General features: G+C 40.6%; 1 protein-coding gene across 3 annotated transcripts in view; it reads right to left on the bottom strand.

Annotated features, from left to right (window-relative positions):
• Window positions 1-336: 336 nt before the first annotated feature.
• Window positions 337-27,233, bottom strand: part of LOC111605562 (1-phosphatidylinositol 4,5-bisphosphate phosphodiesterase) — a 63,886-nt gene continuing 36,989 nt past the window's right edge. For 2 of the 3 annotated variants that reach the window (XM_023324145.2, XM_023324138.2), the window contains 13 exons: window positions 21,892-22,511; window positions 21,742-21,801; window positions 9,547-9,693; window positions 8,862-8,941; window positions 5,809-6,045; window positions 5,246-5,412; window positions 4,849-5,153; window positions 4,621-4,785; window positions 4,198-4,561; window positions 2,869-4,132; window positions 2,646-2,802; window positions 2,146-2,235; window positions 337-642 (listed from right to left, as the gene is read on the bottom strand). In XM_023324145.2, coding sequence (XP_023179913.2) covers window positions 574-642; window positions 2,146-2,235; window positions 2,646-2,802; window positions 2,869-4,132; window positions 4,198-4,561; window positions 4,621-4,785; window positions 4,849-5,153; window positions 5,246-5,412; window positions 5,809-6,045; window positions 8,862-8,941; window positions 9,547-9,693; window positions 21,742-21,801; window positions 21,892-22,071 — 3,285 coding nt within the window. In that variant the 5' untranslated portion in view covers window positions 22,072-22,511 and the 3' untranslated portion in view covers window positions 337-573. Of the gene's footprint in view, window positions 643-2,145; window positions 2,236-2,645; window positions 2,803-2,868; window positions 4,133-4,197; window positions 4,562-4,620; window positions 4,786-4,848; window positions 5,154-5,245; window positions 5,413-5,808; window positions 6,046-8,861; window positions 8,942-9,331; window positions 9,412-9,546; window positions 9,694-21,741; window positions 21,802-21,891; window positions 22,512-27,233 lie in introns of all 3 variants that reach the window. The other variant, XM_023324166.2, reaches the window with a different exon arrangement.

Below are 27,233 nucleotides of genomic sequence, written 5' to 3'. Positions count from 1 at the left end.
TGTTTCCAGAGAACTTGGAAAGTATTTTTTTGCTCTTTTTTTTTGGTTTTTTTTTTTTGGTTTACTTATGGCATGGTCTAAGCTTATCGGTGTACCGTTTTATTGATGCATAAATACCATTAAGTTTGCTTGTTCTTGGTATTTTTCTGGAATTTTTATTTATAATTCAAGTATTTTTTGCAGTTGTACAGCAAACAATTTAAATATTGGTATTTTCCAAGTATTTGGAGATCGAAAACTTGCAAAGTTATTTCAACAATTTAGTTACAATATCTAAGCATAGATATACATACATTCATATATATATATATATTTTTTCTATTTTTTTTTTTTTTTGATAGTTTGCCACGTTTTATAACGTCTTAAATAAGTATAAAGCACAAAGTGTTGACTTTTCTCTTCGAATACAGTTTTTTGTTTTTGTTTTTGTTTATGTTTTGTTTTGAATTGATTTCTTCATCTTCATATTTCTAAATAACATAGACGTACACTAAAACTCTTCTTCTTCTTTTTCTGCAGTTTATATTATAGATTTCTTTAAGCTGTTGTTGTTGTTGTTGTTGTTGTTGTTGTTTAAGCATAAAACTCCGTCTTTCCTTGGGTCTTATAGGCCTCCTCCTCGATTTTGTACATATCCATAAGCTGTTAATGTGAGTTGTTGTTAGTTTTGATCAGTGATCAGTGATCAGCAGCAGCAGCATGATATGTGTATGTGTGCATGTGTGGGGGAGAGAAACAGAGAGAGAGAGAAAATGGATTTTTTTGGGTTAAATTTTGACATGATGTTTGTTGCATTATGTTTTAGACGCACAGCAAAACGTTTAGCGGATAGCGGTAAATGTTCAAAATGTTTATGTTAAAATGAAATTTGTTGGCACAAAATTGTTAAACGAGTGTGTGAAAGCGAGAGACAGAGAGTGGAAGAGAGAGAGAAAGACATAGAGAGAGAGAGAGAGAGAGACAGAGAGAGAAATGTAAGACTAAACAGCTCAAGTGTGAGTAGCACAATAGTTAGATAGAGATGACATATACGAGGTGTGTTCAAAGAGTAGCTTCAACTTTGAGTCTCACAGATTACAAAGTCTTGGCACTCAGAGCCCTCACTTAATTGGCCATTTCGAATGTTTCGACAAAAGCTTTGGCTCGCCTTCGATTTTGTTGGCCTGGCTAATGATCTTAGACCTGTCGCCCTGTGACACTATCTTGTTCCTGAAAGAACAGCGCTGGAACAGTTGCAGCAGGCATGGATGGGGCCTAATGGAGCCTGCTCTGCATCGAACAAAGTGTTTCTATCTCGAATAAATGAACGATTTTTCGAAAAAATAAAACACAAAATTCGTCATACTTTTTGAACAGACCTCGTATAAATAAACATATAGTAGAGCTGCCTTGTTTTGTTTTTGCTGGGAATCGAAGTTAACTGCCAAATACAAATACTAAAATTTCAAACCGAAACTGAAAAAAAATACTGGAAGAAAATTGAAAATGAAAACAAAAGACAACAAAAGATTTTATGGTAATTTCTTGGAACGAGAAAACAACATCAAAACGAAAGACGAAGCAAACAGAAAATAGGGAAAAAGAAGTGAAAAGGAAATCAACAAATAAATACACATATATACATATACATAAATTGATATATATACATATATAGAGAAAAAAATTGATATAGATAATTACATCTTAGCAGTTAGTTAAAATTTTATTAGCAGCTACTCATGAATTGGCATTATTCTCGATTATTTCGATTTGCGTGTTATTATAGTTCTCTGTATTTTTGATATACATCATTTTTAATTTGTATTTTTTTGGTATTTTTGGTATTTTTCTCTTTTCTTTCTTTGAAATGAATATTGTTGTCTTGTAGCGACTAGAACGTTGTGTGTGTGGTTTGAGTACTCGCTACTCGTTACTCGTTACTTGTTACTCGTTACTCGTTACTGGGTACTCGTTAGGGTTTTTGCTACAATTCAAACTAGCTGTACGAAACACAGTGACGCATCGGTTAACCGGTTAGCGCTCAACCGATTAACGGTATTTTGGTATTTGATATTATTATTTGATAATCGATATCGGTTTTGTGGTCTAAAGTACAGTCTCAATACTGGTTATAGTGTCGGTCTGCGGCCGTGTTTCATTTAGTACCTTTTGCACATCGGTACTAAATTCCTCAACCTGTTTAGCGTGCGCCAATTTCAATTTTTCCATGGCGCGACCCTGTTTAACGCCGATTTGCTGTGAATAACGATAAACGATAAACGATTAGTATTGCATTGCTTCACTTTGATATTATCGATAAAGTCTAACTAAGTAAGGCTAAGGAGTAGATGGAGCTGAGACATGGCATGCATAAGGTGAGCTTTATGGGATTATGAGAGCAATGGGGGATATTGAATATTAGATAAGAGGTAAAGAAGTGAGTGAAGGGGCACAAGTCAATGAATGGAATCTATTTATATAGAGTTAAAGATACATATGGCAAGTTGATAGTTTACGCTCAAGATGTACCATATAAGAAAGGGAAGTCTAAAGGGATCAAGGCATGACTTTGAAAGTAGCTTGAAAGGGAGTCCTACATAGATCTATTTTAATCTAGACTAGCTTAAGTTATTCTATTTAATTGGATGCAGCTGAAGTTGACCCACCTTTTTCTCCTCCATAAAGCGCTTGACATTGTTTTGACGCTTTTCGCGCAGACGACGATCTTTTTCGTTTTTGGTCTTAAGGGTTTTGTCATTTTGGACTTCCTTGGCGGTATCAGCCGAGGTCTTGGCCTGCTTGGCATTTAGTTCCTTGATATCCCTGCGAATGCAAACGTTTCGATAGATAACTTATGGCTGAGAGCTAGAGGTTTTCGTATTGACTAACCTGGCATGACGATCCTCGAGCTGTTTGATTTGGGCCGCCTGTACGGTCAGCATGAGCGCCTTCATGGCGTCCTGTGAGTCCTGGACATGCTGGCGCAGCATATCCCATTCCTCCTTGCGGTGGCGTGCAATCATGTCGGTCCACTGCTTGGTCTGGTCATTGATCGCATTCTTAATGTTCGCATCGTTGCGTATATCGTCTTTGCTCTTGCCCTTGATCAGCTTATCGATGGCGGCATTTTGGGTCTTCTGCACCGAGGTGCGCTCCTTGGCGTGCTTCTTGCGCAACGTGTCCAGCTCTTTGATCTGCTTCTTGCCGACCTTCTGAAAGCCCTTCTCCTGTCGCAGCGATTCGAGGGTGACGGGCTCGAAGACCAGCGGCGGCTCCTTCTTCTCCTCCTCCTTGGCCTTGCCAGCATCGCGAGCGGCGCCGCCGCTCTGCTCCTCAATGCCCAATGCCTTCATCTGTTCGTTCTGCTGCTTGGCGGCGCCGGCAAAGCCGCGCGGATCCGACAGCATGGCCATGAAGTCCTCAAAGCCATCAGGTACATAAATCTTCAATTCGATGTTAACAAACAGCATTGGCAACGACATCGGAAAATTGGCCTCGGTACGCAGCGAGACGTGGCGATAGCCGGCCTGCAGGCCATCCAGCGGGAGGATGCGTTGTCCAATCATTTTGCCACTTTCCTCATAGACGCCGAAGCGCAGCACCGCCAAGTCGGGCAGCACCACCTTGCGGAACACGAACGGATCCTCGTTGTACACGGGATTGAGGCCGTTGTTGGGCACCAAGCGTGTGCGGAATTCCTTCTTCACTGTGTCCGACGGCAGGCCAAACATGTCCACCTCCACGTAGGTGCCCACCTTTTTGTCTGACAAGAACTGCCCGGCGATTACCTTCACCGAGCACTGGGCCGCAATCACGCCATCCACCGGGGCATCGGCAAACGGATCGAAGTCCTTGTCGGCGCGACGCATAAAGTCCGGCTTTAGCAAGTAGCCGCAGCCGCCATTGTATTCGAACTTGCCCTGGTTCAGTTGCATGGGCAGATCGGATGTCTGGAAATTCAGCGAGACCATCTGGCAGCCGGCGTTCCAAAATACCTGCGGCATATAATTGGACGAATCGGCTCGGGTGCCCTTCGGATAGATGCGCGACATTTGGCGCTTGTTGTAATTGACAAAGTCGATCGAGCTCTGCTTCAAATAATTCATTCCAGCCGACTCCGCAAACGATGACATGTTGTGGGCAATGTTCTTCTCTGGAAGTGGATAGAACCAGATGAACGTGGACTTTCACTGGGGCCACTGGCGGTCTCGCACTTACCGATTGCCTTGTCGAAGCCCTGGAATTTGATGGGCTGCGCATAATTGACCATGGATGAGAGCCAGGGATGCACATTGGTTGTGGAGCCGCTGTAGTTGGCAGCAGCTGCCTCCGCCTCGGCACCGCCTCCGCCCTCGGCTGCTGCGTCGGCGGCAGCTGCCTCAGGGGCGGGAGCTGGAGCAGCAGCTGCCTCTGGTGGCTTGCCAGCGCTGGCATCCTCCTCGGGATCGTCATCGGTCTTCAGCTCACCCTTCAGCCAGAGCTCCAGCTCCACCTTCTCCACCTCGGGCTTCATGCGCTTGTTTTTGATGAGAATCTTGCGCTTTAGCTTGCACGGCGGTGGCAGCGGTAGACCCGGGTCGAGCTGATATGGAAAATTTGTTTAGCTTCTGTTGGACTATAGCGAAGCTACCAGATACCTACCGGATGATCCGACAGAGGTTCCTTTAGTAGCAGATCACCGAAAAAGTCATCACAGTATTTAGCTAATTTGTATTGCTGAGCCCGATTGCAATGATTCTCAAAGGACAGAATCACCGGATATTCCGACGAGACGAAAGCGCAATCCGCAATGGCCTGAATGCAATCCTAAATGCAAAAGTCATGTTAGCTCTAGACACTGCTCTCTTGCTCTCTGCCCTTTCTGTTTACCTTGAACAGGATTTCCGTACAGTAGGCATGACCGTGAGTAACAATTGGCTCCTCGTCCTCGCCCTTGCCATTCCAGCAATCCAGCTCAACGCAACGACAGCCCGCGAGTAGAGTCTGTCGATACATTTCGACGGAGCTCTTGCCGCCGATCTGGCGACCGGACAAATACGTATTATGCGAACTATTGATGTAGTAATGCGCCAACGGCTGGTCCATTTCCATATAGAAGTCGAGACGATCCAAGAATACAGGCGCATTCTCGTCGGACATGAGATAGCGCTTAAAACCGTCCAATGAGAGTTGTCCTGCAAGTTAGATAGATTCGATAGACTCCGATTATATATATATATATATATATATATATATATATATATATATATATATATATGCCACATACCACTCTTCTTCTTCTCTTCATCGTTCTCATAGTCATTGATGATCTCCGTGCAGCGCTTTTCCTCATACAGCGGATAAAGAATCTCGTTCATGCGCGGATCGCGCTGCTTGTCGTTCATGAACTGTATGAACTGTTCCAGACTGATAAAGTCCTGCTTGCCCTTGGTGCTGTATAAAGGAAAATCGAAAATATGTAAAAATCTTGAGTGTGCAAATGGCGAAAACTGGGCCCAGTCAATAAAAATTAATCAAGAAATTCAATGAATAAAAATACTGGGAATTCCTTAAATAGTGGGAACATTTGAAATACTGGGAATAGTATATAATGTTGGAAATAGTAGACAGTAAACAAATGACTTGACTGCTGTACTATAGAATGTAACAATTGCGAATTACGGGATATTGTGGAAATACTGGGAACAGTATTAAACATTTATTGTGCAAAAAAGTTGATGGGTTATTGTTACAGCCATGTCAATGGAAACTAAGAAAATAGTTTCCTGGGGACAGTGTGTAAATGGGAACACTCTAAACGGGGAACAGTTTTTAATTTCTATTACTTACATCGACGTGAACAGCTCCTCGATATCATTGCGCGGACAGACCTTGTGGTAGAGCGCATAAAACTTGTCAAACGTAAACTGTTCCTTCGTCATTGTCGCGTTCTTATCATCCGGCAGACCCGCATCTTTGATGCATGTGTACACTAGCTTCTCAGTTTTACCAGATGCGAAAGTTTTGGCCAACGTCTTAACGGGTATTTTGCCACTCTTCTCCACACAGTAGCTGAGACGCATCCAACTTGAATGAGTTCAATAAAATCGACAATTGAGTCAAGTGAACTGAGTCCAGATATAGATGTAGTTACAGCTATAGATAAATATGCTAAGTGTGATATTACGTACATGCAAAAATCAGATGTATATAGAGTATATATGGGCCATAGTTTACCTTTTAATCGAGCATAGCTGACTTGAGATAAAAGCTGAAAGAGTAGATAGAAATCGATTGTGGGGTGTACTTAGCCTCTATAAGGATAGACTAAGAAAGTCTGGCTATAGTTAAAGTCCTTTGTAGTATTCAATGCCTTCATATATTATTTCATTAAAAATGATTTCTCATAAAAGACAATTTAAAGTGGAGAAAGCATACGAAACACTTCAACTTCAGTAAATAAAGAGTGCACTTGAAATAAATTTCATTTGACATTAAAGCGAACAAAGCGTAAAGCAAGTAAGGCTGCTTCTGCTGAGTGTGTGCTCGACTAGGAGATACCCTGACCCTAGCACACAAGTCTCCTACTCGATGTGTATAGGAAGGTGTCTAAAGACCAAATGTGTAGACTCTACTTTGCTCACAATCTTCAAGGCTTTCAGAGCAATAATAAATCGACTCGACTGCTCAGTCTTGAACACTAATTCGTACTTAGTGTGATACATGGGTTCGACGTCTTCTTCTGGCACAAAGAAACGAGTACGCCCTGCGCTTAACATCGTGCAATGAGTTTCGAAAGGGTATACTCATAAAAAAATGTACTTATTTTCCGATTCAATGGGCATTATACAATTGAAATGGAGCCGAAATTAAAGTGTAATTAAAATCGATATTGAAAATGTAATTGCAATTTTGCAATTTGCAATTTGCAATTTGCAATTTGCAGTTCGCAATTCGCAATTTGCAATTTGCAATTGGCAATTAATTGGCAACCCAAATGATCGATGGGGCGCAAGTGCATTACCGTTGGCAGCGGCAACAATTCATTTAAAAGAATGTCTTGAGTTTAAATTCAATTTGAGCTGGCAACTGAATGAGTTTCTTCCCACCTGCGCCACCCAATGCAGGACACTCATTGGTCATGCGATGGACATTCATTACTTAGCGCAGGATTTGCGTGCTCAACCTGTGTGTGTCTGGGTGTGCGTGGGTGTGTGGGTGTGTGGGTGTGTCGGTGTGTCGGTGTGTGTGTGTCCCTGTTCTAGTGTAGCCACTCGAGAGACCCAATAACCTCATTCAAAGCTAGCCCAGGGTTAAGTTAGACAAGTAATTGCAGTTAATGCCTCAAGACCTTGCTACCTCTATAAGGAGAACAATCAACAATTAACAATCAGCCAGAACAATTTTGCGAACTGGGTCAACGCATGGCCAGTGCCTCCCGTTCGGCAGTTCTGAGCTTTTATTTTGTTCAGAGATTTTTGATTGATTCTGATTCTGATTCTTATGGCAGCGCGAAGCTTAGAGAGAAGTGCGAAATGAAATATTCATGGATAGAAAACGGATTGGCATTGTTGCGCTAGAGGTAAGCCAAGGTAAGAGCAAGTTGCCATGCGAGAGGGAGGTTAAGGCAGAGAAGAGTGAGAAGCGGCATTAAAGACAAGGCATTAAAGTAAGTAGCAAGCGAGAAGCGCTGCCAGCAGTTTATGGAAAGTGCATAACTAGTTATAACAGTAAGTAAATCTGATTCTCTATAAAATCAATGCAAGTCGAAGTTGCCTGCATAACAAAGGGAGAAGCGTTGCAGCTGCAACTACTTAACTTTCGCTATAACAACTTGAAGGGCAGTAAAAAGTGACGCAAAGTCTGAGAAAACAAGATAAAAAGCAGCCACGAAGCCAGGCAATGTGATTGGCAAACAAGTTACATGGCAGCAGAGAGAAGCGAACGCAATGCTGCTGCAGCGAGAAGCATTGCAACACATTTCACATTGCGCAACGAGACGAAAGTCAGTTGTTGTGTTTTATGTAACCAAACGCGTTTCATATTCTTCAGTTATTTTGCAATCAAAAGTTCAGAATGTTGAGTTGCCATTAATCAAGAGATACAGCATATATATATATAGATATACACATATATATATATATATCTACAGTGAACGGAAATAGCTTCATTTCTTCATTTGCCTTTTCATTATGAGCCAAATGCAAATGCAAATGAAATGAAATGAAATTTTTTGGTGTTTCGTGTGTTGTGAAACAACGCCAACAATTTTACAGTTGCTTTTCTTTTTCGTTTTCTCTTTTTGCCCAACTGAGGTTAGGTGGCAGCTGATGAGGTCGTTTCCGTTTCCGCTGCCCACCTGCTCAAGCGGCACGGCACCGACAAGATTTGTTTAGACAATTTGCTAGCAATAATAATATACAATTTGCAAAAGTTTTCGTTTTCGACTAGATTGTGCAAATAAATACTATATATATATATATGTGTAGCTATATAGGTGCATGTTTAGATATATCTACTCTTGAAATCTAAGGTCTATTTGCCTTGAAGAGCTCTTACTTAGTTGCTTCAACATTTCAATCCAATCAGTTATCTTAGCTAACTTCTGTTTTCCATTCAACTACAACTATTGAAAAGCTTTTCATTTTCATTCTGTTTACACTCTTCATAACTCTCCATGTTCACTTTTTATTCTTTTGAATGAACCTTTATATTAGTTAGCTTCCTCCTGTTCTCCAGCTTCCGTTCATTCCTTTAATCTCTTCAAGGTATTTTTCCGAGCAACAGACTACTTGAGGTAATACTTACCGTAAAAAGCGATGACAACGGCTAAGTTGGACTGTCAATGTGATCGATAAATTTCGATACATTTCGATAGATTATAGATAGCATAAGTGACTTACTGTTTCATTAGATTGGTGCGTGGACACACGTTGGTGGCGCGATTGTTATGCGTTATAAGTCGCAAGTTTTTTTGCCAGCTCTGACAGATTCGATAACACGATAACACGATAACGATTAACGATAACACAACAACAATAACGATAAGAACAAAAACAAAGGCGCAAGACATGCAAATTAGAAAACAATATGAAAATAAATCGAACATAATTATATACAGTTGCATCCATAGAAGACAATATTTGATATGAGATATATATATAGATATAAAGATATATGATGTATGTATGCGAGTGTAGAAAGCAAAGTTGCATCGTGCTATGACATCGCAGAGTATAAAATCAAAGAAATTTAATTTTTGTATATTCTTTTAGACGAACAGAACAGAGAGAGAGAGAGAGAGAGAGAAACATGGGGTACTGAGGGGTGCGTCTATACGAAGTTCGTGTGGGAACTGCCGGAGTTCACTTACTGTTTTCTCAGACACATCATCGGACAGATATTGTTCGCTTTGACATTATGTGTTATTTTTCGTATGCCATCTAGCCAGATCTATAAGTACAGAGAGGTATGCATATGCTTGAATATGATCCACATGAGCAAAATGATCTCTCCGCCCGCTCGCATGAGTCACTCACTGATCAAAACTGATCACGAGTGATCAAACTGATAGCTAGCCCACTATACCTTGGCTGTTACTGCATCTGGGCAAATAACATGATGATATGTTATATTGATATAGTCCGTGTTCGAGCAGATGGTTAGCGAACGCTTATCCAGTTCCGGTATGTTCGTGCCATTCTTTTTGGTAACCTTGTCCAATATCTTTGGATCCTGTAAATCAAATCAAACGCATCAAATTAGTAGATGAAATCTTAGAAAAATATGTAAGAATTATGAGTAATTTCAAATCGGACATAACTGCCTATTAAATCGATAACTATTGTTATCGATAGACTGTGTTTTGCTTTAGCTATAATCTAAGCTGTCTTGTAGTATATTTGCGTTCCACGAGTTTCAGTCAATACAAGTTATGGCATTTATTCTTAGCTCTCAACAATTTTTTAAAATCGATAAGTATCGTTAAACACATCCTTTCATTACATAGCTTTGTCTATCATATTTTGCTATCTACTTCTTTGACTTGCATTGAAGTCAAAGTCAATTTCAAGTACTTTTTATAGCATTTTTTAAATATCACGCATACGACCCGTGGACCTTCTTGTATTGCGCTCATTTGCTTATCAGAAGCAGCAATTGCAGTAACCGCAGCAGCAGCAGCAGCATCTAAGGCAGCAACATCAGCAATAGTGACTTAAGTAGCAGCAGCAACAGCAATTTTAGCAACATTAGCGACAGCAACTTCAACAGCAGCAGCAACAGCTACAGCAGCAGCAATTGCAGCAGCAGCTACAGCAGCAACATTAATCTCAGTTGGTATCATTAATCAAGGCGCAGCTAGCAGAAAGCAAATTGTGCGAATCGTGATTGGGGCTTGGAGCGGGTCAGAGATTCGAGAAGCATTTATCAACATTTGTACATTGCATTAAAAATAAATAAATCTCTGTGCGAAATTCCAAATAGTAAAATAGAATTTTAATTTCGCATTTGACCTTCGACTCGCACGCACGTAAAAATAAATAATTCGAATTCCAATGCAAAAACTATCAGCAGATCGAACACAGTTTGCTAAACAGTTTCAGCATAATTGTAGGTATAGGGAAACTATGCTAGGCTGGCGCATACCCTGTAATATAATGCTGTTGCATTTGATCGCCGCGAAGCTTTGTCAACAGGTAAAACGGATTGAAGGATGCTCCTCTATATGTACTTTCACTGACAAAGCCAACTGATAAGGATTACCGAAAAGTTTTAAGTCTAGCTAAGTGTTGAAGCTGATTAAGCTTTTGACATACTTCATTATACACGTTCTTTTGTATACCCTGTTCTATACCCTCTCATAAACCCTGTGCTCATTATGCTGAAAGCTACTGAAGATTTACGCATACCTGCTCTCAGCTTGAGTATACTTCTCGACATACTCTGTAATATACAGCATGGATACCCTGCTCTATATACCCTAGTGTAGCCTTTGTTAAGTTTGACTTCTAGGATTGATGATGAAGATTTTAGTATATATATAGTATATCTGCAATATAGTTTCTATTATAACCTCATACCTCCCTCTACTTTACCCTCTACTTTGCCCTGTAAGATACCCTCTACTTTACCCTCTACTTTGCCCTGTAATATACCCTCTACTTTACCCTCTACTTTGCCCTCTAATATACCCTCTACTTTACCCTCTACTTTGCCCTCTGCTATACCTTCTTCTATACCCTCTACTATACCTTCTACTTTACCCTCTACTTTACCCTCTACTTTACTTTCTACTTTACCCTCTACTACATCCTCTGCTAGATTCTCTCATAGGCTGTTGCAGCTTATAGTAAACTCCATGTTATACCCTGTACTATGCTGAGCCTATTGATGGTTTTAGCACTGCTCTGCTAATATTTCTCTGTATGCTACTCCATGCTTTTTGCTATACTACATTGGAGTGTTGAAATCTCTAAGAAAAAAATACCCTGTACGAAACTCTATAGTGTACGCTCAACACTTATACCCTGTGCTCTAAAATGGCTTAGAGTATTGTCGTATATCTATAGCCTATCCAACACGCAGCACATTCGTATTCATAGGAGTTAGTTTGCTGCTGTCAAGTTGTGGTCAAAGTGTTGGCAATTTGTTGACAACAACAACCAGAACAACAACAGTCTCGAGAGCGAGAGTAAACAAAGAAGCAAACTTGCATTGCATATGGGAAAAGAAAACTTGTTTATGCACGCAAAAGTGTTTAAAATTCTTGTTACGATTTGCAGCATAAATTTAACATGCGGTTCAAGCTGACAGGAACTTGCAGCCATTGGAATGAATTATGTATGGGTGGCTACTGGAAAGCGGCAAATAGTTATTTGAAGGCGCTGCACATAATAGTTAATAGCTAAACGAATTGAGCGTGCCGAAGGCAAGACCCAAAAAACATTTTCAATCAAATCAAACTCAAATTCAAATTCAAATTCTATCTAAAAGTCAAAGGCAAACGCAGTCGCAGTCGCAAATGCCAATTGAAATTCGATGGCAATCAAATCGAGTGCAATTTGTAACAGTCGCCAAAGGGGTTGGGTAGGGGGTTGGTGCTGGGGGCGTGGTTATTTGGTTCGTCTATAGAAAGCGTTGCATACTTTCGAGTGCTAAATAAGTCAGCGAATAAATAAGCCAACAAGACGAAGAGGAACAAGTGAAGCATTCAATACAAAAAGCCAAAAGAAAACGGCGCAAAATGTTGGCCAAATATACAAAATGTGTTGCCTTTTCAATAGCTTCCCCCGCTGCGTCCTCTTCCACTTCCACCTCACCGTTTGCTCGGTCCCTTTTGATTGTTGTCCTTGTTATTATTGTTGCTGCTGTTTGACGTACTTCGTCAGCAATGAAGCTTCGTGCATTATTGAAAAGCAGCAGCAGCAGCAACAACAAGAGAAAAACTGCAATAAAGCTCAAATTTTGCGTTTTCAATATTTGTTGGCAGTTTTACTTGAGCTACCCTGTATATGTGTCAGAGCGGGCATATGCAGTCGATGCTACAAATAGATACAGAACTCTAATCAAATGGAAATGGAAAATTCTCAGCTCAGCTCACCGAAAATAAGATCCTCAAACTAATTGTCATGTTCTATAACTTGATAAGTTCAAACTTAACTAAACTCTAACGGAGTCTCTTAAAGGAGCCTTGGTCGAAAGTCTTATAACTATATTTTTGGGTTCAACTTAACGAATTACTCATATATATTTAATATAGCCAAAGACTAAATATATAAAGTCTAGACAAATTTACAGCAGAAATTTAGAGTGACTCTCTGAACTTCTGACTGAAGATGTTGACATGAATCGTCAGTAAAATAGCGAAAGATGAACTGGTTTCACTTTAAAACTCCCAACTAAATGAACTAGTTCATAACATAATTATAAAATTTAGTTTTCTTAGGCTAACCAAATTATGGATCAACACTAAGTACAGGGTATTTAAGTCAGCTACCAGTCCATCTGTGTTTCACTTCAACATCTTAAATTTTTTGTTGCATTGGCTTCGCTTCTTCTTCTTTTTCGTGTTTTTTTTACTTATTTTTTTTTGCTTTTGCCAAACGAAGCAACTTTTAATGGTTCATTGTGCGACTGGCACTTACGAGTTCCCTTTTCGAGTATATATATATATATTTATATATATTTATACATGTATATATATATATATATATATATATATGTATGTGTGTGTGTGTGTGTGTGTGTATGTGTGCTTGTAAGTGTGTTAGTTGGTTTGTGTGGCTCGCTGATTTAATATTGATGACCAAACATTTCAAGTGCTGCCACACACAGCACACACACACACAGCTTGCACACACACAGCCCACACATTCACACAGATAGCAAGAAAAAGGAACTTTAAGTGTTGTCTTCCATTTACGATTTTCAGTGGGTAGCTTCGAAAGTTGTGACGTTGTTAAAGCTTTAAAGTTTTTATATTAACTAAGCTGAGCGGGTTCGCTTATTTATTGCTATGAGCACGAAAACAAGGCCAAATAACGACAGCTCTAACAAAATTGATGCAGCTGCAGTTATCGATAATTTGTAATATTCAACAATGCTTGCCAATCGATAACGAATCATTTAACGTGAAAACATTAATTGCATCACAATAATAATAATAAGACGCAAAAGAGGAAAGAAAGAAAGAGAGGGAGACAGAGGGAAGAAGAGTAAGATTGATAAAAAGAGAAATATAGAGTGTGGTATATAGTGACAGAGAAAGAGATGGGAAAAGTGAGGAAGAGAGGGCTAGAAGCAGTCAACATATGGAATAACAAATCATGCAAAATTTAAGCACTGCCAGCGAAGCTGAGCTGCCGCTTAAAATGATGTGCTGCCAGAGCTAATGCTTTTCCATCTCATAGAAGCCATAAGTAATTGATATTGATATGCTTTACCAACAAATATCACATATATACAGCTCTTTTAGCTACCCTCGCTGGCATGTGCAAGTGCAAACGCTTCAAATGTGCATACACACACATACAGGCGCACACACAGACACACAACACAGACACATTTAGCTATATAAATATGTATTTAGACACATGTGTAGCTGTGTGTGTGCGTGTACTTTTGCGAGTGCCTGTGACACACACACAGAGAGCAAAAGTTTTGCATTTTGTATTCTATTTTGTTGTTGTTTTTCTTTCAAATTTTATGTGTGGTCAAAAAAAAAAATAAAAGAAGCAGCTGAAGGAAACTTCTTTGCACGCTCTCAACTATATATAAATTATATAAGGGTATGAGTTTTCTTCTTCCGCTTTGCTCTTGTATTTTCCTAAAATATATATATATTATATATTTATATATATATATATATATATATATTATTTTTTTATATATATATATATTTTCCTTTCTGGCCATTATACAAATTTCATGCGGCTGTTGCGGCTGCGGCTGCTGTTGCCTTCTAGCCCGCATTTTCATACACACTTTGGTCCATTCTTTACTTGCCTTTTACTCTCTCTCCCCCTCTCTCTCTCTCTCTCTCTCTCTCTCTCTCTCTCTCTCTCTGTCACTCGTCTCTTTCCCTTTTCTCTCCTTCTCTCTCCGTCTCATTGGCATTTGTTTTGCATTTTAATTGAATTTATTTGGCAGCTGACATGAAAACGGCTTGCCCAGCAAAGTGTGTGAGGGTTTGTGCGTGTGTGTGTGTGTATTGGCTCAAAAGGATTGCAACCAGCTGGAAAGGCTTTAAGGCAAGCACCACAAGTTGAGCACTTGAAGCAGTAGCAGCAGCAGCAGCAGCAGCAGCAGCAGCAGCAGCAAATGTTCCACTCGACTGGCATTTGGGGATTTCGAAAAGTGTTCGAGTGGGCTTCAGGTATGGGACGCTTGGTAGGGAAACAACTTGACTGATGCCCAAAAGTAAGTGCCACACACACACTCACACACACACACACACACTCTCTCTCTTTATCTCTCCTGCTGCACTTTTACGTTGCAACAAGAATTGCAAAATCTTTGACACTTTTCAATTTACAAGGGCAACGATGCGCAACCCTCGTTATCATATTTTTCCTCACATACACTGAGAAAAAACAACAAGTGATAGATGCAGAATAGCATAGAAAAACAGATGCAGTTAGAGTCTGTGTCTTCGTATCTAACTAAGGTTGCCTTTCGTTCTGCTTGTTATCGATAACATATCGATTTCTCTATGAATATATGCTCATTCACAAAGTGAAAGGCGAGTATATCGGATTTAATGACATATTTGTTATATCTATCTAAAGCTAAAAATACGAAATGCTATAAATACGCCCACTGAAGGCGTGGATCAATATGTCTTTCACTTGCATCATTGTGGACTTCCTTTACATCAAGAACAACTAACGTTTGGCTTAACTGCTTGCAAAAAGTTCAAATCGATATTTATCGATAACATGCAAATAGTCTGACTGAAGTCAGAGTAGATGCCAAGCAATGTGTGTGAGGCCTTGAGAAAGAAATGGAAAAATCTTAGTTTATTATTATATTTATCCAGTTCATTTGGATACTTATCGATAACCAGCATAAGCTGTAATTTAAATGCAGACTGTGTGCAGAGGTTTGACAACTTTAGTATTTGAAACTCTACTTTTATATCAGTTCAAATCGATATTTATCGATAGCACATGATCAACGTGTGTAAATTAACTGGACAATCTCTTAGATCTCTTAGTCATTTACTAGCACCAGCTTCAGCTGGCAATCGATAACATGCAGAAGCTTAGGATTCACATAGATTACTTCGAAATCTATCCAATTCAACTGGCTTGCATAGTTTACATAACTGCAGCAAGCATCTTTACACTAGGTATTAAGCTACTATATAGGAAATATATATATATATATATATATATATATATATATATAGACAGATAGAAGCTAAAGTGAATGAATCTTTAATGAACACCTTAATACAGTTACGACTAATATGTTTCGGTTAGTGTAATCGTTAAACTGTACCTGTGTATGAGTGTGTGTGTGTGTGTGTGTGCGTGTGTGTGTGTGTGCGTGTGTGTGTGTGTGTGGTTGTCAGTTAATGTGTCAATGTGTCACTTTGACTCTCAATGGTTTTTTTGTTGTTTTGGTCGATGGCTGGCGCTGGCTTCATTTCGACGCATTTGTCTCTATGTGCTGGATTTATTGCCCATGGATGGTGCCACGCCCACAGCCAGAGCCATGACATATACTGCAATTGATAGTTGTTGTTGTTGTTGTTGTTGCCACTAAATGCAATTTATGGGCTAGAGCTCGCGCCCATCTCAGTCCGTGAGCTCCCATGTATTTTTTTGGTTTTATTTCTTTTTTTTTTTTTTTTTTTTTTTTTTTTTTTTTCGTTTTTATTTCTTTATTTTGTTGCAGCTTATTGTCTTAGACTCTATAGCGCATTTAGCTCTAAACCTTAACTAATGGGAGGGCAGATATGCCAATTATTCTGCACTTGTAGCTACTATCTTAATTAGTTCTAATATTGTCTAGAGGATGCAATCTCTTCAGTCTTCGCCTATTGTTGTTTATAGCCAGGTTGCTTGCGAGATGGTTAGGATGCGCTGCAAGTCTGTCCGCGTATCTTGAACTGTGTCGCCCAATGAGTTCAGCAACTGTGGGAATTGCTAAATCCCTATGTAAGACTGAGTTTCTTACAAACCAGCTGGCTCCAGTCCATCTGCGTAGTGCTTTATTCTGCAGGGTCTGAATTTTGTTCCTTGTAGTCTTCGCCGAGGAGCCCCATAGAGAGATACCATATACGAAGGTTGGGACAACTATTGCCTTGTAGATGGCGGCCTTGCTGCTGTAAGACAACTTGCTTGAAGCTCTCAGCATCCAGTCGAGGGTTTTTAGCTTGCTTTTGCATTTTGAGGTTACTTGACTTATGTGCGCTTTAAAAGTCAGCCTTCTGTCAAGAGTGATACCAAGGTACTTTACTTTTGAGGCTTTGGGAATAGTGGGCCCCAATGCAACGCTTGGGCAATCTCCTCTTCTAGTGGCGAAGGTAGTATGTACAGACTTTTGTGCATTAATGGTGATACACCACCGTTTTGCCCAGCGTCCGAAAGAGTCCAGATATTTTTGTAGTGAGTCTGAAGCTTCTTGCGCAGATACGTGACGTGATAAGATGGCGGTGTCATCTGCATAGGTCGCTATGAGTACTGCATCTGTACTTCCTATATTTGGCTCGGGAGTTGGCATATCTCCTGTGAATAAAGTATAAAGTGTTGGGCCTAGAACACTACCCTGTGGTACTCCAGCCATAATTGGTCTAGTCAAGGATACTGTTTGCCCCCTTGACACTTGGAAGGTTCTTCCAATAAGGTATGAGGATAGCAACGCGAAAAATGGGGCTGGAAGGGTGGTCCTCACTTTCTGCAGCAGTCCCAGGTGCCAAACTCGATCAAACGCCTGTTTGATGTCTAAAAAGACGGCAGAGCAGTACATCTTTTCTTCAAAGGCTCCAAGGATATGGTGCACAACTCTGTGAACCTGTTCCGGTGTTCCATGCTGTCTCCTGAAGCCAAACTGATGGTTTGGAATGGCCTCCTGGCGTCCCAGATGTGTCAGTACTCGTTCCAGAAATATTCTTTCGAATATTTTGGAGAGTACTGGCAACAGGCTAATTGGTCTGTACGACTCAATTTCTCCCACGGGTTTGCCAGGCTTAGGAATCATCACAATCACGGCGCGCTTCCAGCAGGCTGGAAAGTGCCGGATGCGGAGCATGGCGTTGTACACCATAGTTATGTAGTCTATGGTGGAGTCAGGCAGTGCTCTAAGGACTCTGCCGTTTATTAGATCATATCCAGGGGATTTTTTTGCCTTCACTCTTCTGATGTGTTCAAGAACCTCTTCTTTTGTACATCCAGTTATCTGGTCTTCAGCTGGGAGGGGCGAGAGAACGATGTCTTCTGTTGCTTCGATTTCTGAGGCCTCTGCGGTAATCACCGGCGTGAATTGGTCTTGAAGGTGGTTTGCAAAAGCCTCAGCTTGAGCTTCGTCTCCAATGTGCCAGGAACCAGAAATGCTCCGAATGGGATGACGTCGTATTGGCTGCCGTTTGAGCTTTCTTGTAAATTTCCATAATTGAAACTCTGCGTCAGTGGGCGATTCAGCTCGTACCAGCGCATCGCTGATACACCTCTTTTGAAGCAGGGCGAGAGCAGCTTTAAGATGCCTCGTGGCTTCGTTGTACATGGATTTGGCATCAGGCGTGCGTAATCTTAACCAGCGTCTCCTGGCCCATCTTTTGTGTATTAGTAGGTGTTGGGCCTCCAAGGTGAGGGGGATGTTGTACGGAGACTGTTGTCTTGTTTGGCAAGATGGTGGGGCGGCTTGGTGCGCAGCTTTGACTATTTCTTCCTGCAGTTTGTTTGCTGCGTAGTCCACGTCTTCAGGAGTGTTAAGTTCCATTTCTATGTGCAAAGAGTAATGGAGCTCGCGCCTAAAGACTCCTAAATCTGATCCTGCTGGCAGTAGTTGTTTCCTAATGGGCAAGGGCTGTGGCTGCGCGTGGATTGTGACTATTAGTGGCAGGTGGTCAGAGGATAGGTCCAAGGATTCTTCAATGGTCAATTGCCGGTCACAGATGCCTTTGTAGACAGCGAAGTCGATTGCCGAGGGCCTGTGTCCATTAATTGGGTAACGGGTGGGGGCTCCAGTCGCCAATATGCTGAATTGTAAGTTTTGAATCGCCTCAAATATGACTTCTCCGCGACGATTCGCACTATTGCTTCCCCAAAATGGGTGCCATCCATTCCAGTCGCCGCCGATGAGGGTCTTATTCAACCTTTGGCCTAGAACCTGTTCCATGTGATGATCACACAGACCAGTGTTTGGCGGAAGATAAATTGACGCAACTTCGATCGCTCCAATAGACGTAGGCAGGGTGATGGCTGAGACCTGCATTGTTGCGTTGCAAATTGGCAGTAAAGGTGTATGCGGTATTGTTGCTCGTATGAGGATTGAGGATCCACCAAAGCAGTTTGCTCCTTCACCATGAGCCTGATAGTGTTCGTATCCGAAAATTTGTGTAGTGGGGCACTCATGAGTTTCTGTTATTAACATTATATCTATGTTTTCTTGTGAGAGAAACGCAGCCAGTTCCTGAGTCTTGTTTCTCAGGCCATTGGCGTTCCAGATACCCACACGTAAAGCCATTATTTGTAGGCAAGCTTGGTTATGATGGCCATTAAACTGTTTAGCATGGTTGCTTGTTGGGATTGTACTTCTCGCATCGCTTTGAGCTCGGCATTAATTGCGTCAAACTGACGTTGTTGTTGCTGAAGCATTTCAGTGAACAAAGTGTCACTTGTGGTATTCTTATTTGACGGTCCACCTCTAGCGGCCTGTGCGTAAGAAACACCACTAATAGGCGTTGCAAAGCTCGTGGCTTGGGTAATGCTCCGGGGCCTTGTAATTTCGGAAGCAGTACTCGGACCCGTAGACGGTGTTTGTGTGGGACTCCTTTTTTGTGCTGGGGATTGCAATTTGCGCAACCGCTTGTATACTTGGCAGCCCTTATAGTTGGCTGGGTGCTGTAACTCACAGTGCACACAAGTTGGTGCCTGGTCCTTTTCGCGGGTGCAGTCTTTGGATGCGTGTTTCCCGGCGCAACGCACACATCTGGGAGCTTTGTGGCAGTAGCGTTGTGTGTGTCCAAATTCTTGACAGCGATGGCATTGTGTCAGGTCGTTGTATCTTCTTGGCAGTTCCACTGTGCAGCGTTGCCTGCAGACAACTCGAATGTCCAAAATTTCTTTGTTGTTGGGGGCCTGAGCCACGTCAACAAAAAATATATTTAGCGGTGTTTTGTCCATACGGCTCAGTGGGTTGTGCACATTTGTAATTGTGTGGCCTTTGGTTTCCAATTCCTTTTTAATTAGTGTTGTATCAGTGCTGGAGTGAAGCCCTTTGAACACGACTCTATATGGTTTGTCCTCCTTAAGCTGGTAGCAGTGGAACTCCAATTCCAGCTTAGTAAAGTGGTCTATAACTCTGCGATAGTCCTCACTGCATTGGGTTAATACACCTATGTTATTCTTCTTTGGCTTAATTACGTATGATTTAGCATCAATTACTTTATCTATTATCTGTTGAAGTAGGGCCACAGACTTGATGTTTGGACACCATATGGGGGGCGGACGAGGTTTCGGTGTAGTTTGCTGGTCGGTCAATACTGGGGCTTCTGGAGCTACAGGTGATTCGCTGTAGTCTTCATCTTCTTCTACGAGCAGTGAAAATCGATTTTCTGATATTAATGCTGCATTGCTGGTGCTTGGTTCGTCGAAGATGAGCCTTTTCTTGATGGTTTTTGGTGAATTTGGCTGTTTACGTTTCGTGTTTTTGTTGTTAGTGATGCCTTGCACGGAGGCGATATCTATTTTTGAGTTTATTGGCATGATGGAGGCTTGCCTATTTGCCATCACAACGTTAAGCTGGGCTTGCATTTCTGCATTTACCTTTACAGCTGTAGCGAGGTTATTGACATTAGATGTCATCGCGGATTGTGCTTTTGAGTGCAGGCGCACTCGCGCCAAGCGACGAAATTTCGTAAATTGCAATTAAAGCAATTGAGTTACGCGGAAGCAAGCGATAAGAAAACGCTGCGTGTGCGGTTTTTGTTGCTGTTGCGTTGAAGAATGCACCGCAAAGTTCTATTTTTAGAACTCTGCAGCAGTAGAGCTTAAGCGAAGGCTGTTCGAATTCACGTCTTTACAGGTCGAACGACTGATCGCGAATTGGGTTTTATTTCATTTATCTTTTTATTGGCACAGCACGTGGCACGTGGCAGCGTCAGTGGGGCAGAAGGGCTAAAAGTGCTTGCAGTGGCGCTGTGGTGGCAGCCTAATTGAGATATGCTTGTACGCTGTGGCACACATTTTAATTGTGTCAGCACCTGTTCAATCGCCAACTCTCAATGCCCACCTTCGACACCTGCCAGGTGTTATCGACAGGCGAACGCCTTTGGGGCCCACAGGATGTGGGTTAATGCACATCAGAGTGCACCAAACGACGGCCAACCTAATTGGCGCGGCCCAACACAAGGTGAGCGAACGACTCAGCTTTCCGATCCACTGCAAACCATATCTCCCTGTGTTCATAAATAATAAAGGGCGTTGCAACTGGGTGTGATTCAGACGAATTTCAAATGATGTCAACTTATTCATGAGAACTTGACATATTGGCAAGTTATTCCGCGAAATGGCTCCAATTGAATTTAATAACAGGTTTAAGTTCCATTTAACACACTTTTCTGTTGAAGGCTGCGGGAATTTATGATTCGAATTTTATATGGACACACTGCCCAAACGGTTATATAATTCATACGATATCTATAGCTGCTGAAACTGTTTACTATATGCTGTTGCATAACTGCTGAGAAGCTACCTGAGCTGTTTCTCTGACTGTTACTGTAACTGTTACTGTTACTGTTACTGTTACTGTTACTGTTACTGTTACTGTTACTGTTACTGTTACTGTTACTGTTACTGTTACTGTTACTGTTACTGTTACTGTTACTGTTACTGTTACTGTTACTGTTACTGTTACTGTTACTGTTACTGTTACTGTTACTGTTACTATTAATGTTACTGTTATTGTTACTGTTACTGATACTGTTACTATTAATGTTACTGTTACTGTTTCTGTTACTGTTACTGCTACTGCTACTGTTACTGTACGTGCCCCAGCTTTATATTTATACTAAATTCTATTGAACATCTTATTCTTCTCCAAGTATTATTTGCTTACCTTTGGAGTGCCGCCAGCTCGAATGTCGCTCACTTGACACAGCTCGATGACATCGCCGTCCTATGGAAATAGAATGAAATTCAATGGAATTGATATTAGAATAAAGTTATCGGTTTATCAGCTTGTCGGCCTATCGATTTGTGTACATACCCGTCCCTCGCTCTTCCAGTAGAGAAAGAAACCATATTCATCGACTTTGAAGAGCGCATCGCGCTCAAAGTCATTCTCTTTGGTTTCCTTCTCGTTCTCGAACCAGCGATCGAAGACCGCGCCAGTTGTTAGTTCCGGGGGCACCGGAATAATCCAATCGAATTCGTATTTCTTGGTCATGATATATACAGTTGTCGTTAAAGTCTATGTCTGTGTATTTGGCTATAGCTACAGCAATACATATATGCACATCTATATGCTTAATGCCTTTGCAATATTATTTAAGTTTATCGGCTTATCGATTAATCGATCTGTTGACCTTTGGTTATTGAATTTGACTGGTTTGGTTATGGTTTTCTACTTGAGTTTGGCAACACTGGCAACACACCACACATGTCATCTAGTGTTGGACAACGTCTTAGCACACACTTTTCTCTTCTTCTTCGTCTTCTGCTTCTTTTTTTTTTTTTGTTGATCACATTCTGTGCGGATTCTAAAGTTCAATTAAACAGTTAAAGTTTTCGGTTTTAGTTCATTCCAAGCATATTGGATTTGCTGTTTGTTAATTTTTGTTGATGTTTTTTGCTCTTTAATTTATTGGATTTTCTATTTATGTTAAGCTGCAAAGAAACAATAGATAAATATAAATTAGAAAATGCGCTGTAGCTCTAAATTCCACAAAATTCAACAGAAAATAAAACTAGAGTAAGAGCATTGCAGTCGGGCGTAGCTGACTGCACAATACTTGTGCCACCATCGAGACTTTTCGATTATAAATTTAAGTATATATAGAACCAACTGTAGAGCATGTGCTTATATACTTCATTTAAGAGTTGTGTTTATAGATCTATCTATAAATCAGTTCAACTGCATTACAATTGCTTATTTGATAGTTCGAATTGCAAAGCTATATTCAGCTTTATAAACTTGATATTGTTATTGATCCAACACCACAGCTCCAAATATTGACTTAATGGATAAAGCTTACGCTATCCATTTAATCATAAAACTGTCAAAAGTCAAATATATATATATATTCCAAATTTGCAGTCTTTAGAAAAGCCAATGTACTCTGCTGCCTCCATTGAAACAGAAAGAAGGCAAACAAATTTAAAACAAGAGAAATACATTTCAGTGCATAGGGCTAAGACTATCAAATACCCTGTAGCTCGGCATTTCTTGAATTGAAGATATATTCTATATACAGCTAAATATTTATATTCGAATTGAGTTTTGCCTAGTACTGCTTGCTGCTATCAGGATCTGTGCTTGAAGGAACATTTGATACGCACATCAGTGCCCAGCTGCCGCTTTCTGTACAGGGTATTATCAAATAAAATTGAATGCATAAAACACTTTTTGGCTCACGTACAACCGAATGTCCGTCCAGCTGCACTCTGGACAGCCATTGAGTTCTCGCTTGTGGCTGTGGCTGTGGTTGTGGTCGGACGTTCGTTGCAGGCGGAAATGGAGGCGAAAGGGGGTTATGCGGTCTCGTCTGTGGCCATGTTGCATTGCCAATTGTGGAAGACAGCGAAATGAGTTGCATGCATGCACAGGTTAAGAGGGTGTATGTGTGTGTGGGTGTGTGTGTGTGTGCAACATCTCCGATGTAATTGAATAAATGTGGCTTTAGTTTGCGCAAGAAACTCGAAACTAGAAATTCGAATTCCTGCAAAGCGGATTCTATGAAAATCAATGCCACAAAGCGTTGCCTAGGCACCGTCTTATTATAGATATTCTCCAGCAAAGGGCTGCCAGCTCTGGAAATATTAATATATTCAATTGAAGGCTTAAGCAATGCAGAGACTGAAAGACAGACAAAGAGGTGGAGGAAGAGATAAAGAGTGAGTAGGTGATTGAGAGAGAAATATAGAATGATAGTGAGGAGCAGAAGCAGAGCGAACGAGGTTGAGATAAATATATATATATATATATGTATATAGCGAGATAGAGAAGGGAAAGAAAGGAAAAGAGAAGAGAGAAAGGGAGATAGAGATCTCTTAGTGACACACAGAATGAGAAAAAGTTCTTCCACAAATAGAGAGAGAGTGAGAAAGAAAGAGTTAAGCATATGTCAGAGAGAGTAAGAGAAAGAGAGATGAGCTTGAGAAAGCAGTCAGTAAAACAGGCCAGGAGCAGTTCAAAAGAATAAAGTGGATTTATAGAGAGACAGGCAAGAGGCACATTCACAAACATTATGCTATAATGGGATTGATTCCAATTGAGATGTGCCACAGCAAGGCAGCCAGTGCAACGTACAGGAATATGCCCTGCACACCGATGCGAACAAGTTGTGCTGGCAGAACTCAATTGCCTATTAGTGTTATACAAATTTACACAAAGCACAACAATGGAAGCTGAGAGCATTACGAATTGTTCAATTGGCTTTGCAATTTGTTGTGCATGTGCCAAAAGATTTTCATTTCCATGCTTTACTTTTATTTCATTTCATTTCATTTCATTTCATTTTTATTTATTTTTATTTTTATTTTTATTTTCTTTGCACACATTTTTATTTGACAGGCACTCGACATTGTCCTTTGCAATGCAATTGTCAACGCCTTCTCCATGTGCAAACAAAAAATAAAACCTTGGACTGACTGATTGCTATACCAGCGTGTGTGTAGGAGTACTCTCTTTCTCTGTCCCTCTCTCTCTCTCTGTGTCTCTCTTTGTGAGTGCTGCTTTCACATGACTTCAAATTCAATGAGCTGCAAAATGTTCGCTCATTGTTAAACTTGAAGCTCGTTAGCGCCAAAGCTAAAGCCAAAGGTAAGTGAATGTTGTCACTGTGTATGCGTGTGTGTGTGTGTGTCTGTGTGTATAAAGCGGATATGATTTCCCGGCGTATGTCAAAACACTTTCACGCCCAGCGAACGTTTTTTGAATTTACGCTCTTTGCGCTTTTAAACACACCAAAAATAAACCAACAAAAAAATAAAAATTGCTCCTGTCTCCTGCTCCTGTGACGCTCGCGAATCGAATCAATGGGCAGAGCTACGTAAACTTTGAGCTCAAGTTTCAAATAGCTCAATAACGAGTTGATGATGGGCGCAAGTTTCATGTTTACAAGTTATAAAGTAATCAAGCGAAACATATCTTTAAATGACTTTTTGCTGAATACGATAAATGATTGCGTATGAAGTGCTCTTGGCTCTGTTTTCACTTCCACTTGAGTTCCACTTGAAGTCCAAATCAAAGTTTAATCGAATCGTTGGTGACTCTTCGGCTTCATTTATTTGCTTTTCTTTTATCAAGTTTCATTGAAATTTATTTTCGACTTTCAACTTTTTATATTGGCAAAATAGAGTCGCAGCACTCGAGAAAAGTAAACTCACCTAAATTTTGTGATTTCCCTACGAGCTTCAAGTGGAATTGTGTTACCAAGAATAGATCACAGGAATAGAACTCTGTTAGCTGCGCGTGTTGGAGTGCGGAAGAGAGGGAGATGCCCCTTCGTATACCCTCGCATTGAGTACAGGGTATATACACACCACGTTCGGTGGAGGCGTCTGAATGAATTCTTGTAGTTTATCGCTTTGCCCTTGTAATTTGGCATTAAATGCAGACACAAAATCAAAGCGTTGCTTCTCGGGTCAACCCATGCATTGCCCAACCACCCACACAGTTGCCAACTGCCACGCCCCATCGCACACACCTCGCCGATGCCTCAAGGCACCTGTGTCAATATACATATATATATATATATATATATATATATATGTATGTATAAATATCTATATATATCTATATATATATGAGCTGCAAAAAAAGTTTGGCGTTCAACTTGAAAGGTAAGCGCTGCAGCGTTGAAGTGGCAAGGTCCTGAGCGCTGGGTGTGAGGGCAGCACAAGGAATAACTTGCCTAAACTTGGCCTCAAAGGACTCTCTCCCACACACACACACACACACACACATACGGCGCACGTACGCGCTGAAAGTATGCTACAAATATGCTCATTACGTGCGCGCCAAGTGGCAGAACCGAAACCAATCCCCAGCTCCAGCTCCAGTTCCGCCGCCTGCTCCCTGCAGCGCTATCAGGCCACCCGTGTTATCTCCGTCCACAACCCCCTTCAGAGCAGCAACAGCAGCGACAATGGCTCAATTTATTATTGCATACTTTGCGGCCATATTACAGCTATTCGCATTTCTCTTCTCCCACCTTTCTGCCCTTTTCGTTGCATTATTTTAATCGAGCAAATCGAAAAAATTTTTTGTCAAAAGGTATCGATAAAAATGATCGATCACTGTTATCGAAATGAACACAAGGCTAATAGAAAAACAGTGAAAAATTTCAATTAAACTGCACCGATTATTACTATCGATTGTGTGGCAATTAACTTGCAACTATTAATGATAATTATATTTATGTATATATATATATATAATCAATCTAAACCAAAAAAAAAACCAATCAATATGCACAGTCTGCATTTACACATACTGAGAATTATAGTTAGAGAAAGTAACGCACTTCGATACTTTTTTCGATTGCTGCTATCAGTAATATCTCTGTTATCGATATGTTATTTGTACATTACCTCAAGTGCGGCATGAAAACTGTGTCACTAACGAGCTCAAATTGTGTCCTTCAACAGAAATAAATAGTTAAGCTTTATTGCGGCATGCGCGCTTAATTTATGCTTGTAGGTCAAGCCCTAGTTAAGGATATCAAGAAAAAGTTATTTTTGCTACCAAAATTGGTTACGAACAATCAAATTAAATGGCAAAGTGTGCAATTGACTGGATTGAATGACTCGAACATGCGCTGGATACACTATGCGAGAAGTCCAGGCAGAAATTACTTGTTTATGGTACTACAGATTTCGTCTAAGCGAAAATAGTTTTTAAATCGATATTTATCGATCAATCGAATGACGCGAATCTACTCCGACTATAACTTCTCAAATCTCAGAGAACAACTGCTTTCCATTCGATATTTGTTGATGGATGCTTTAGCAACTCTAAATAACTTATATAGACTTTTTGTAAAGTGCTTTTTTTAGCTTCTCACTGTTATAAGAAATCCATTCTCTGAAGTCTGATTAGAGAATACTTCCTCTAAATTCTCTCTGATAAGGGAAATGTTCCTTTAGACCCTGTCTGATTAAAGAATACTTCTAGCTTATTTCTGATTAGAGAGATCATTCTCTAGCTTTTGTCTGATAAGATAAATCTTATTTTAGATTATCTTCTCCAAATTTCTCTGGTATTTTGATCAGAGAAATTCTTCTTTCCCATTAGAAATAGCATGCCCCATTGGCAATGGAGTCTAGGGTATTTGGAAACTAAAGCAATATGATTGTCGTTCAATTAAGGCATTTGCCGCTGCTGTT

This window comes from Drosophila hydei, unplaced genomic scaffold (assembly GCF_003285905.1).
Source record: "Drosophila hydei strain 15085-1641.00,03,60 unplaced genomic scaffold, DhydRS2 tig00000296-arrow-arrow-pilon, whole genome shotgun sequence".
Taxonomy (NCBI): Eukaryota; Metazoa; Arthropoda; class Insecta; order Diptera; family Drosophilidae; genus Drosophila; species Drosophila hydei.
This window is presented reverse-complemented; position numbering and strand designations above follow the sequence as displayed.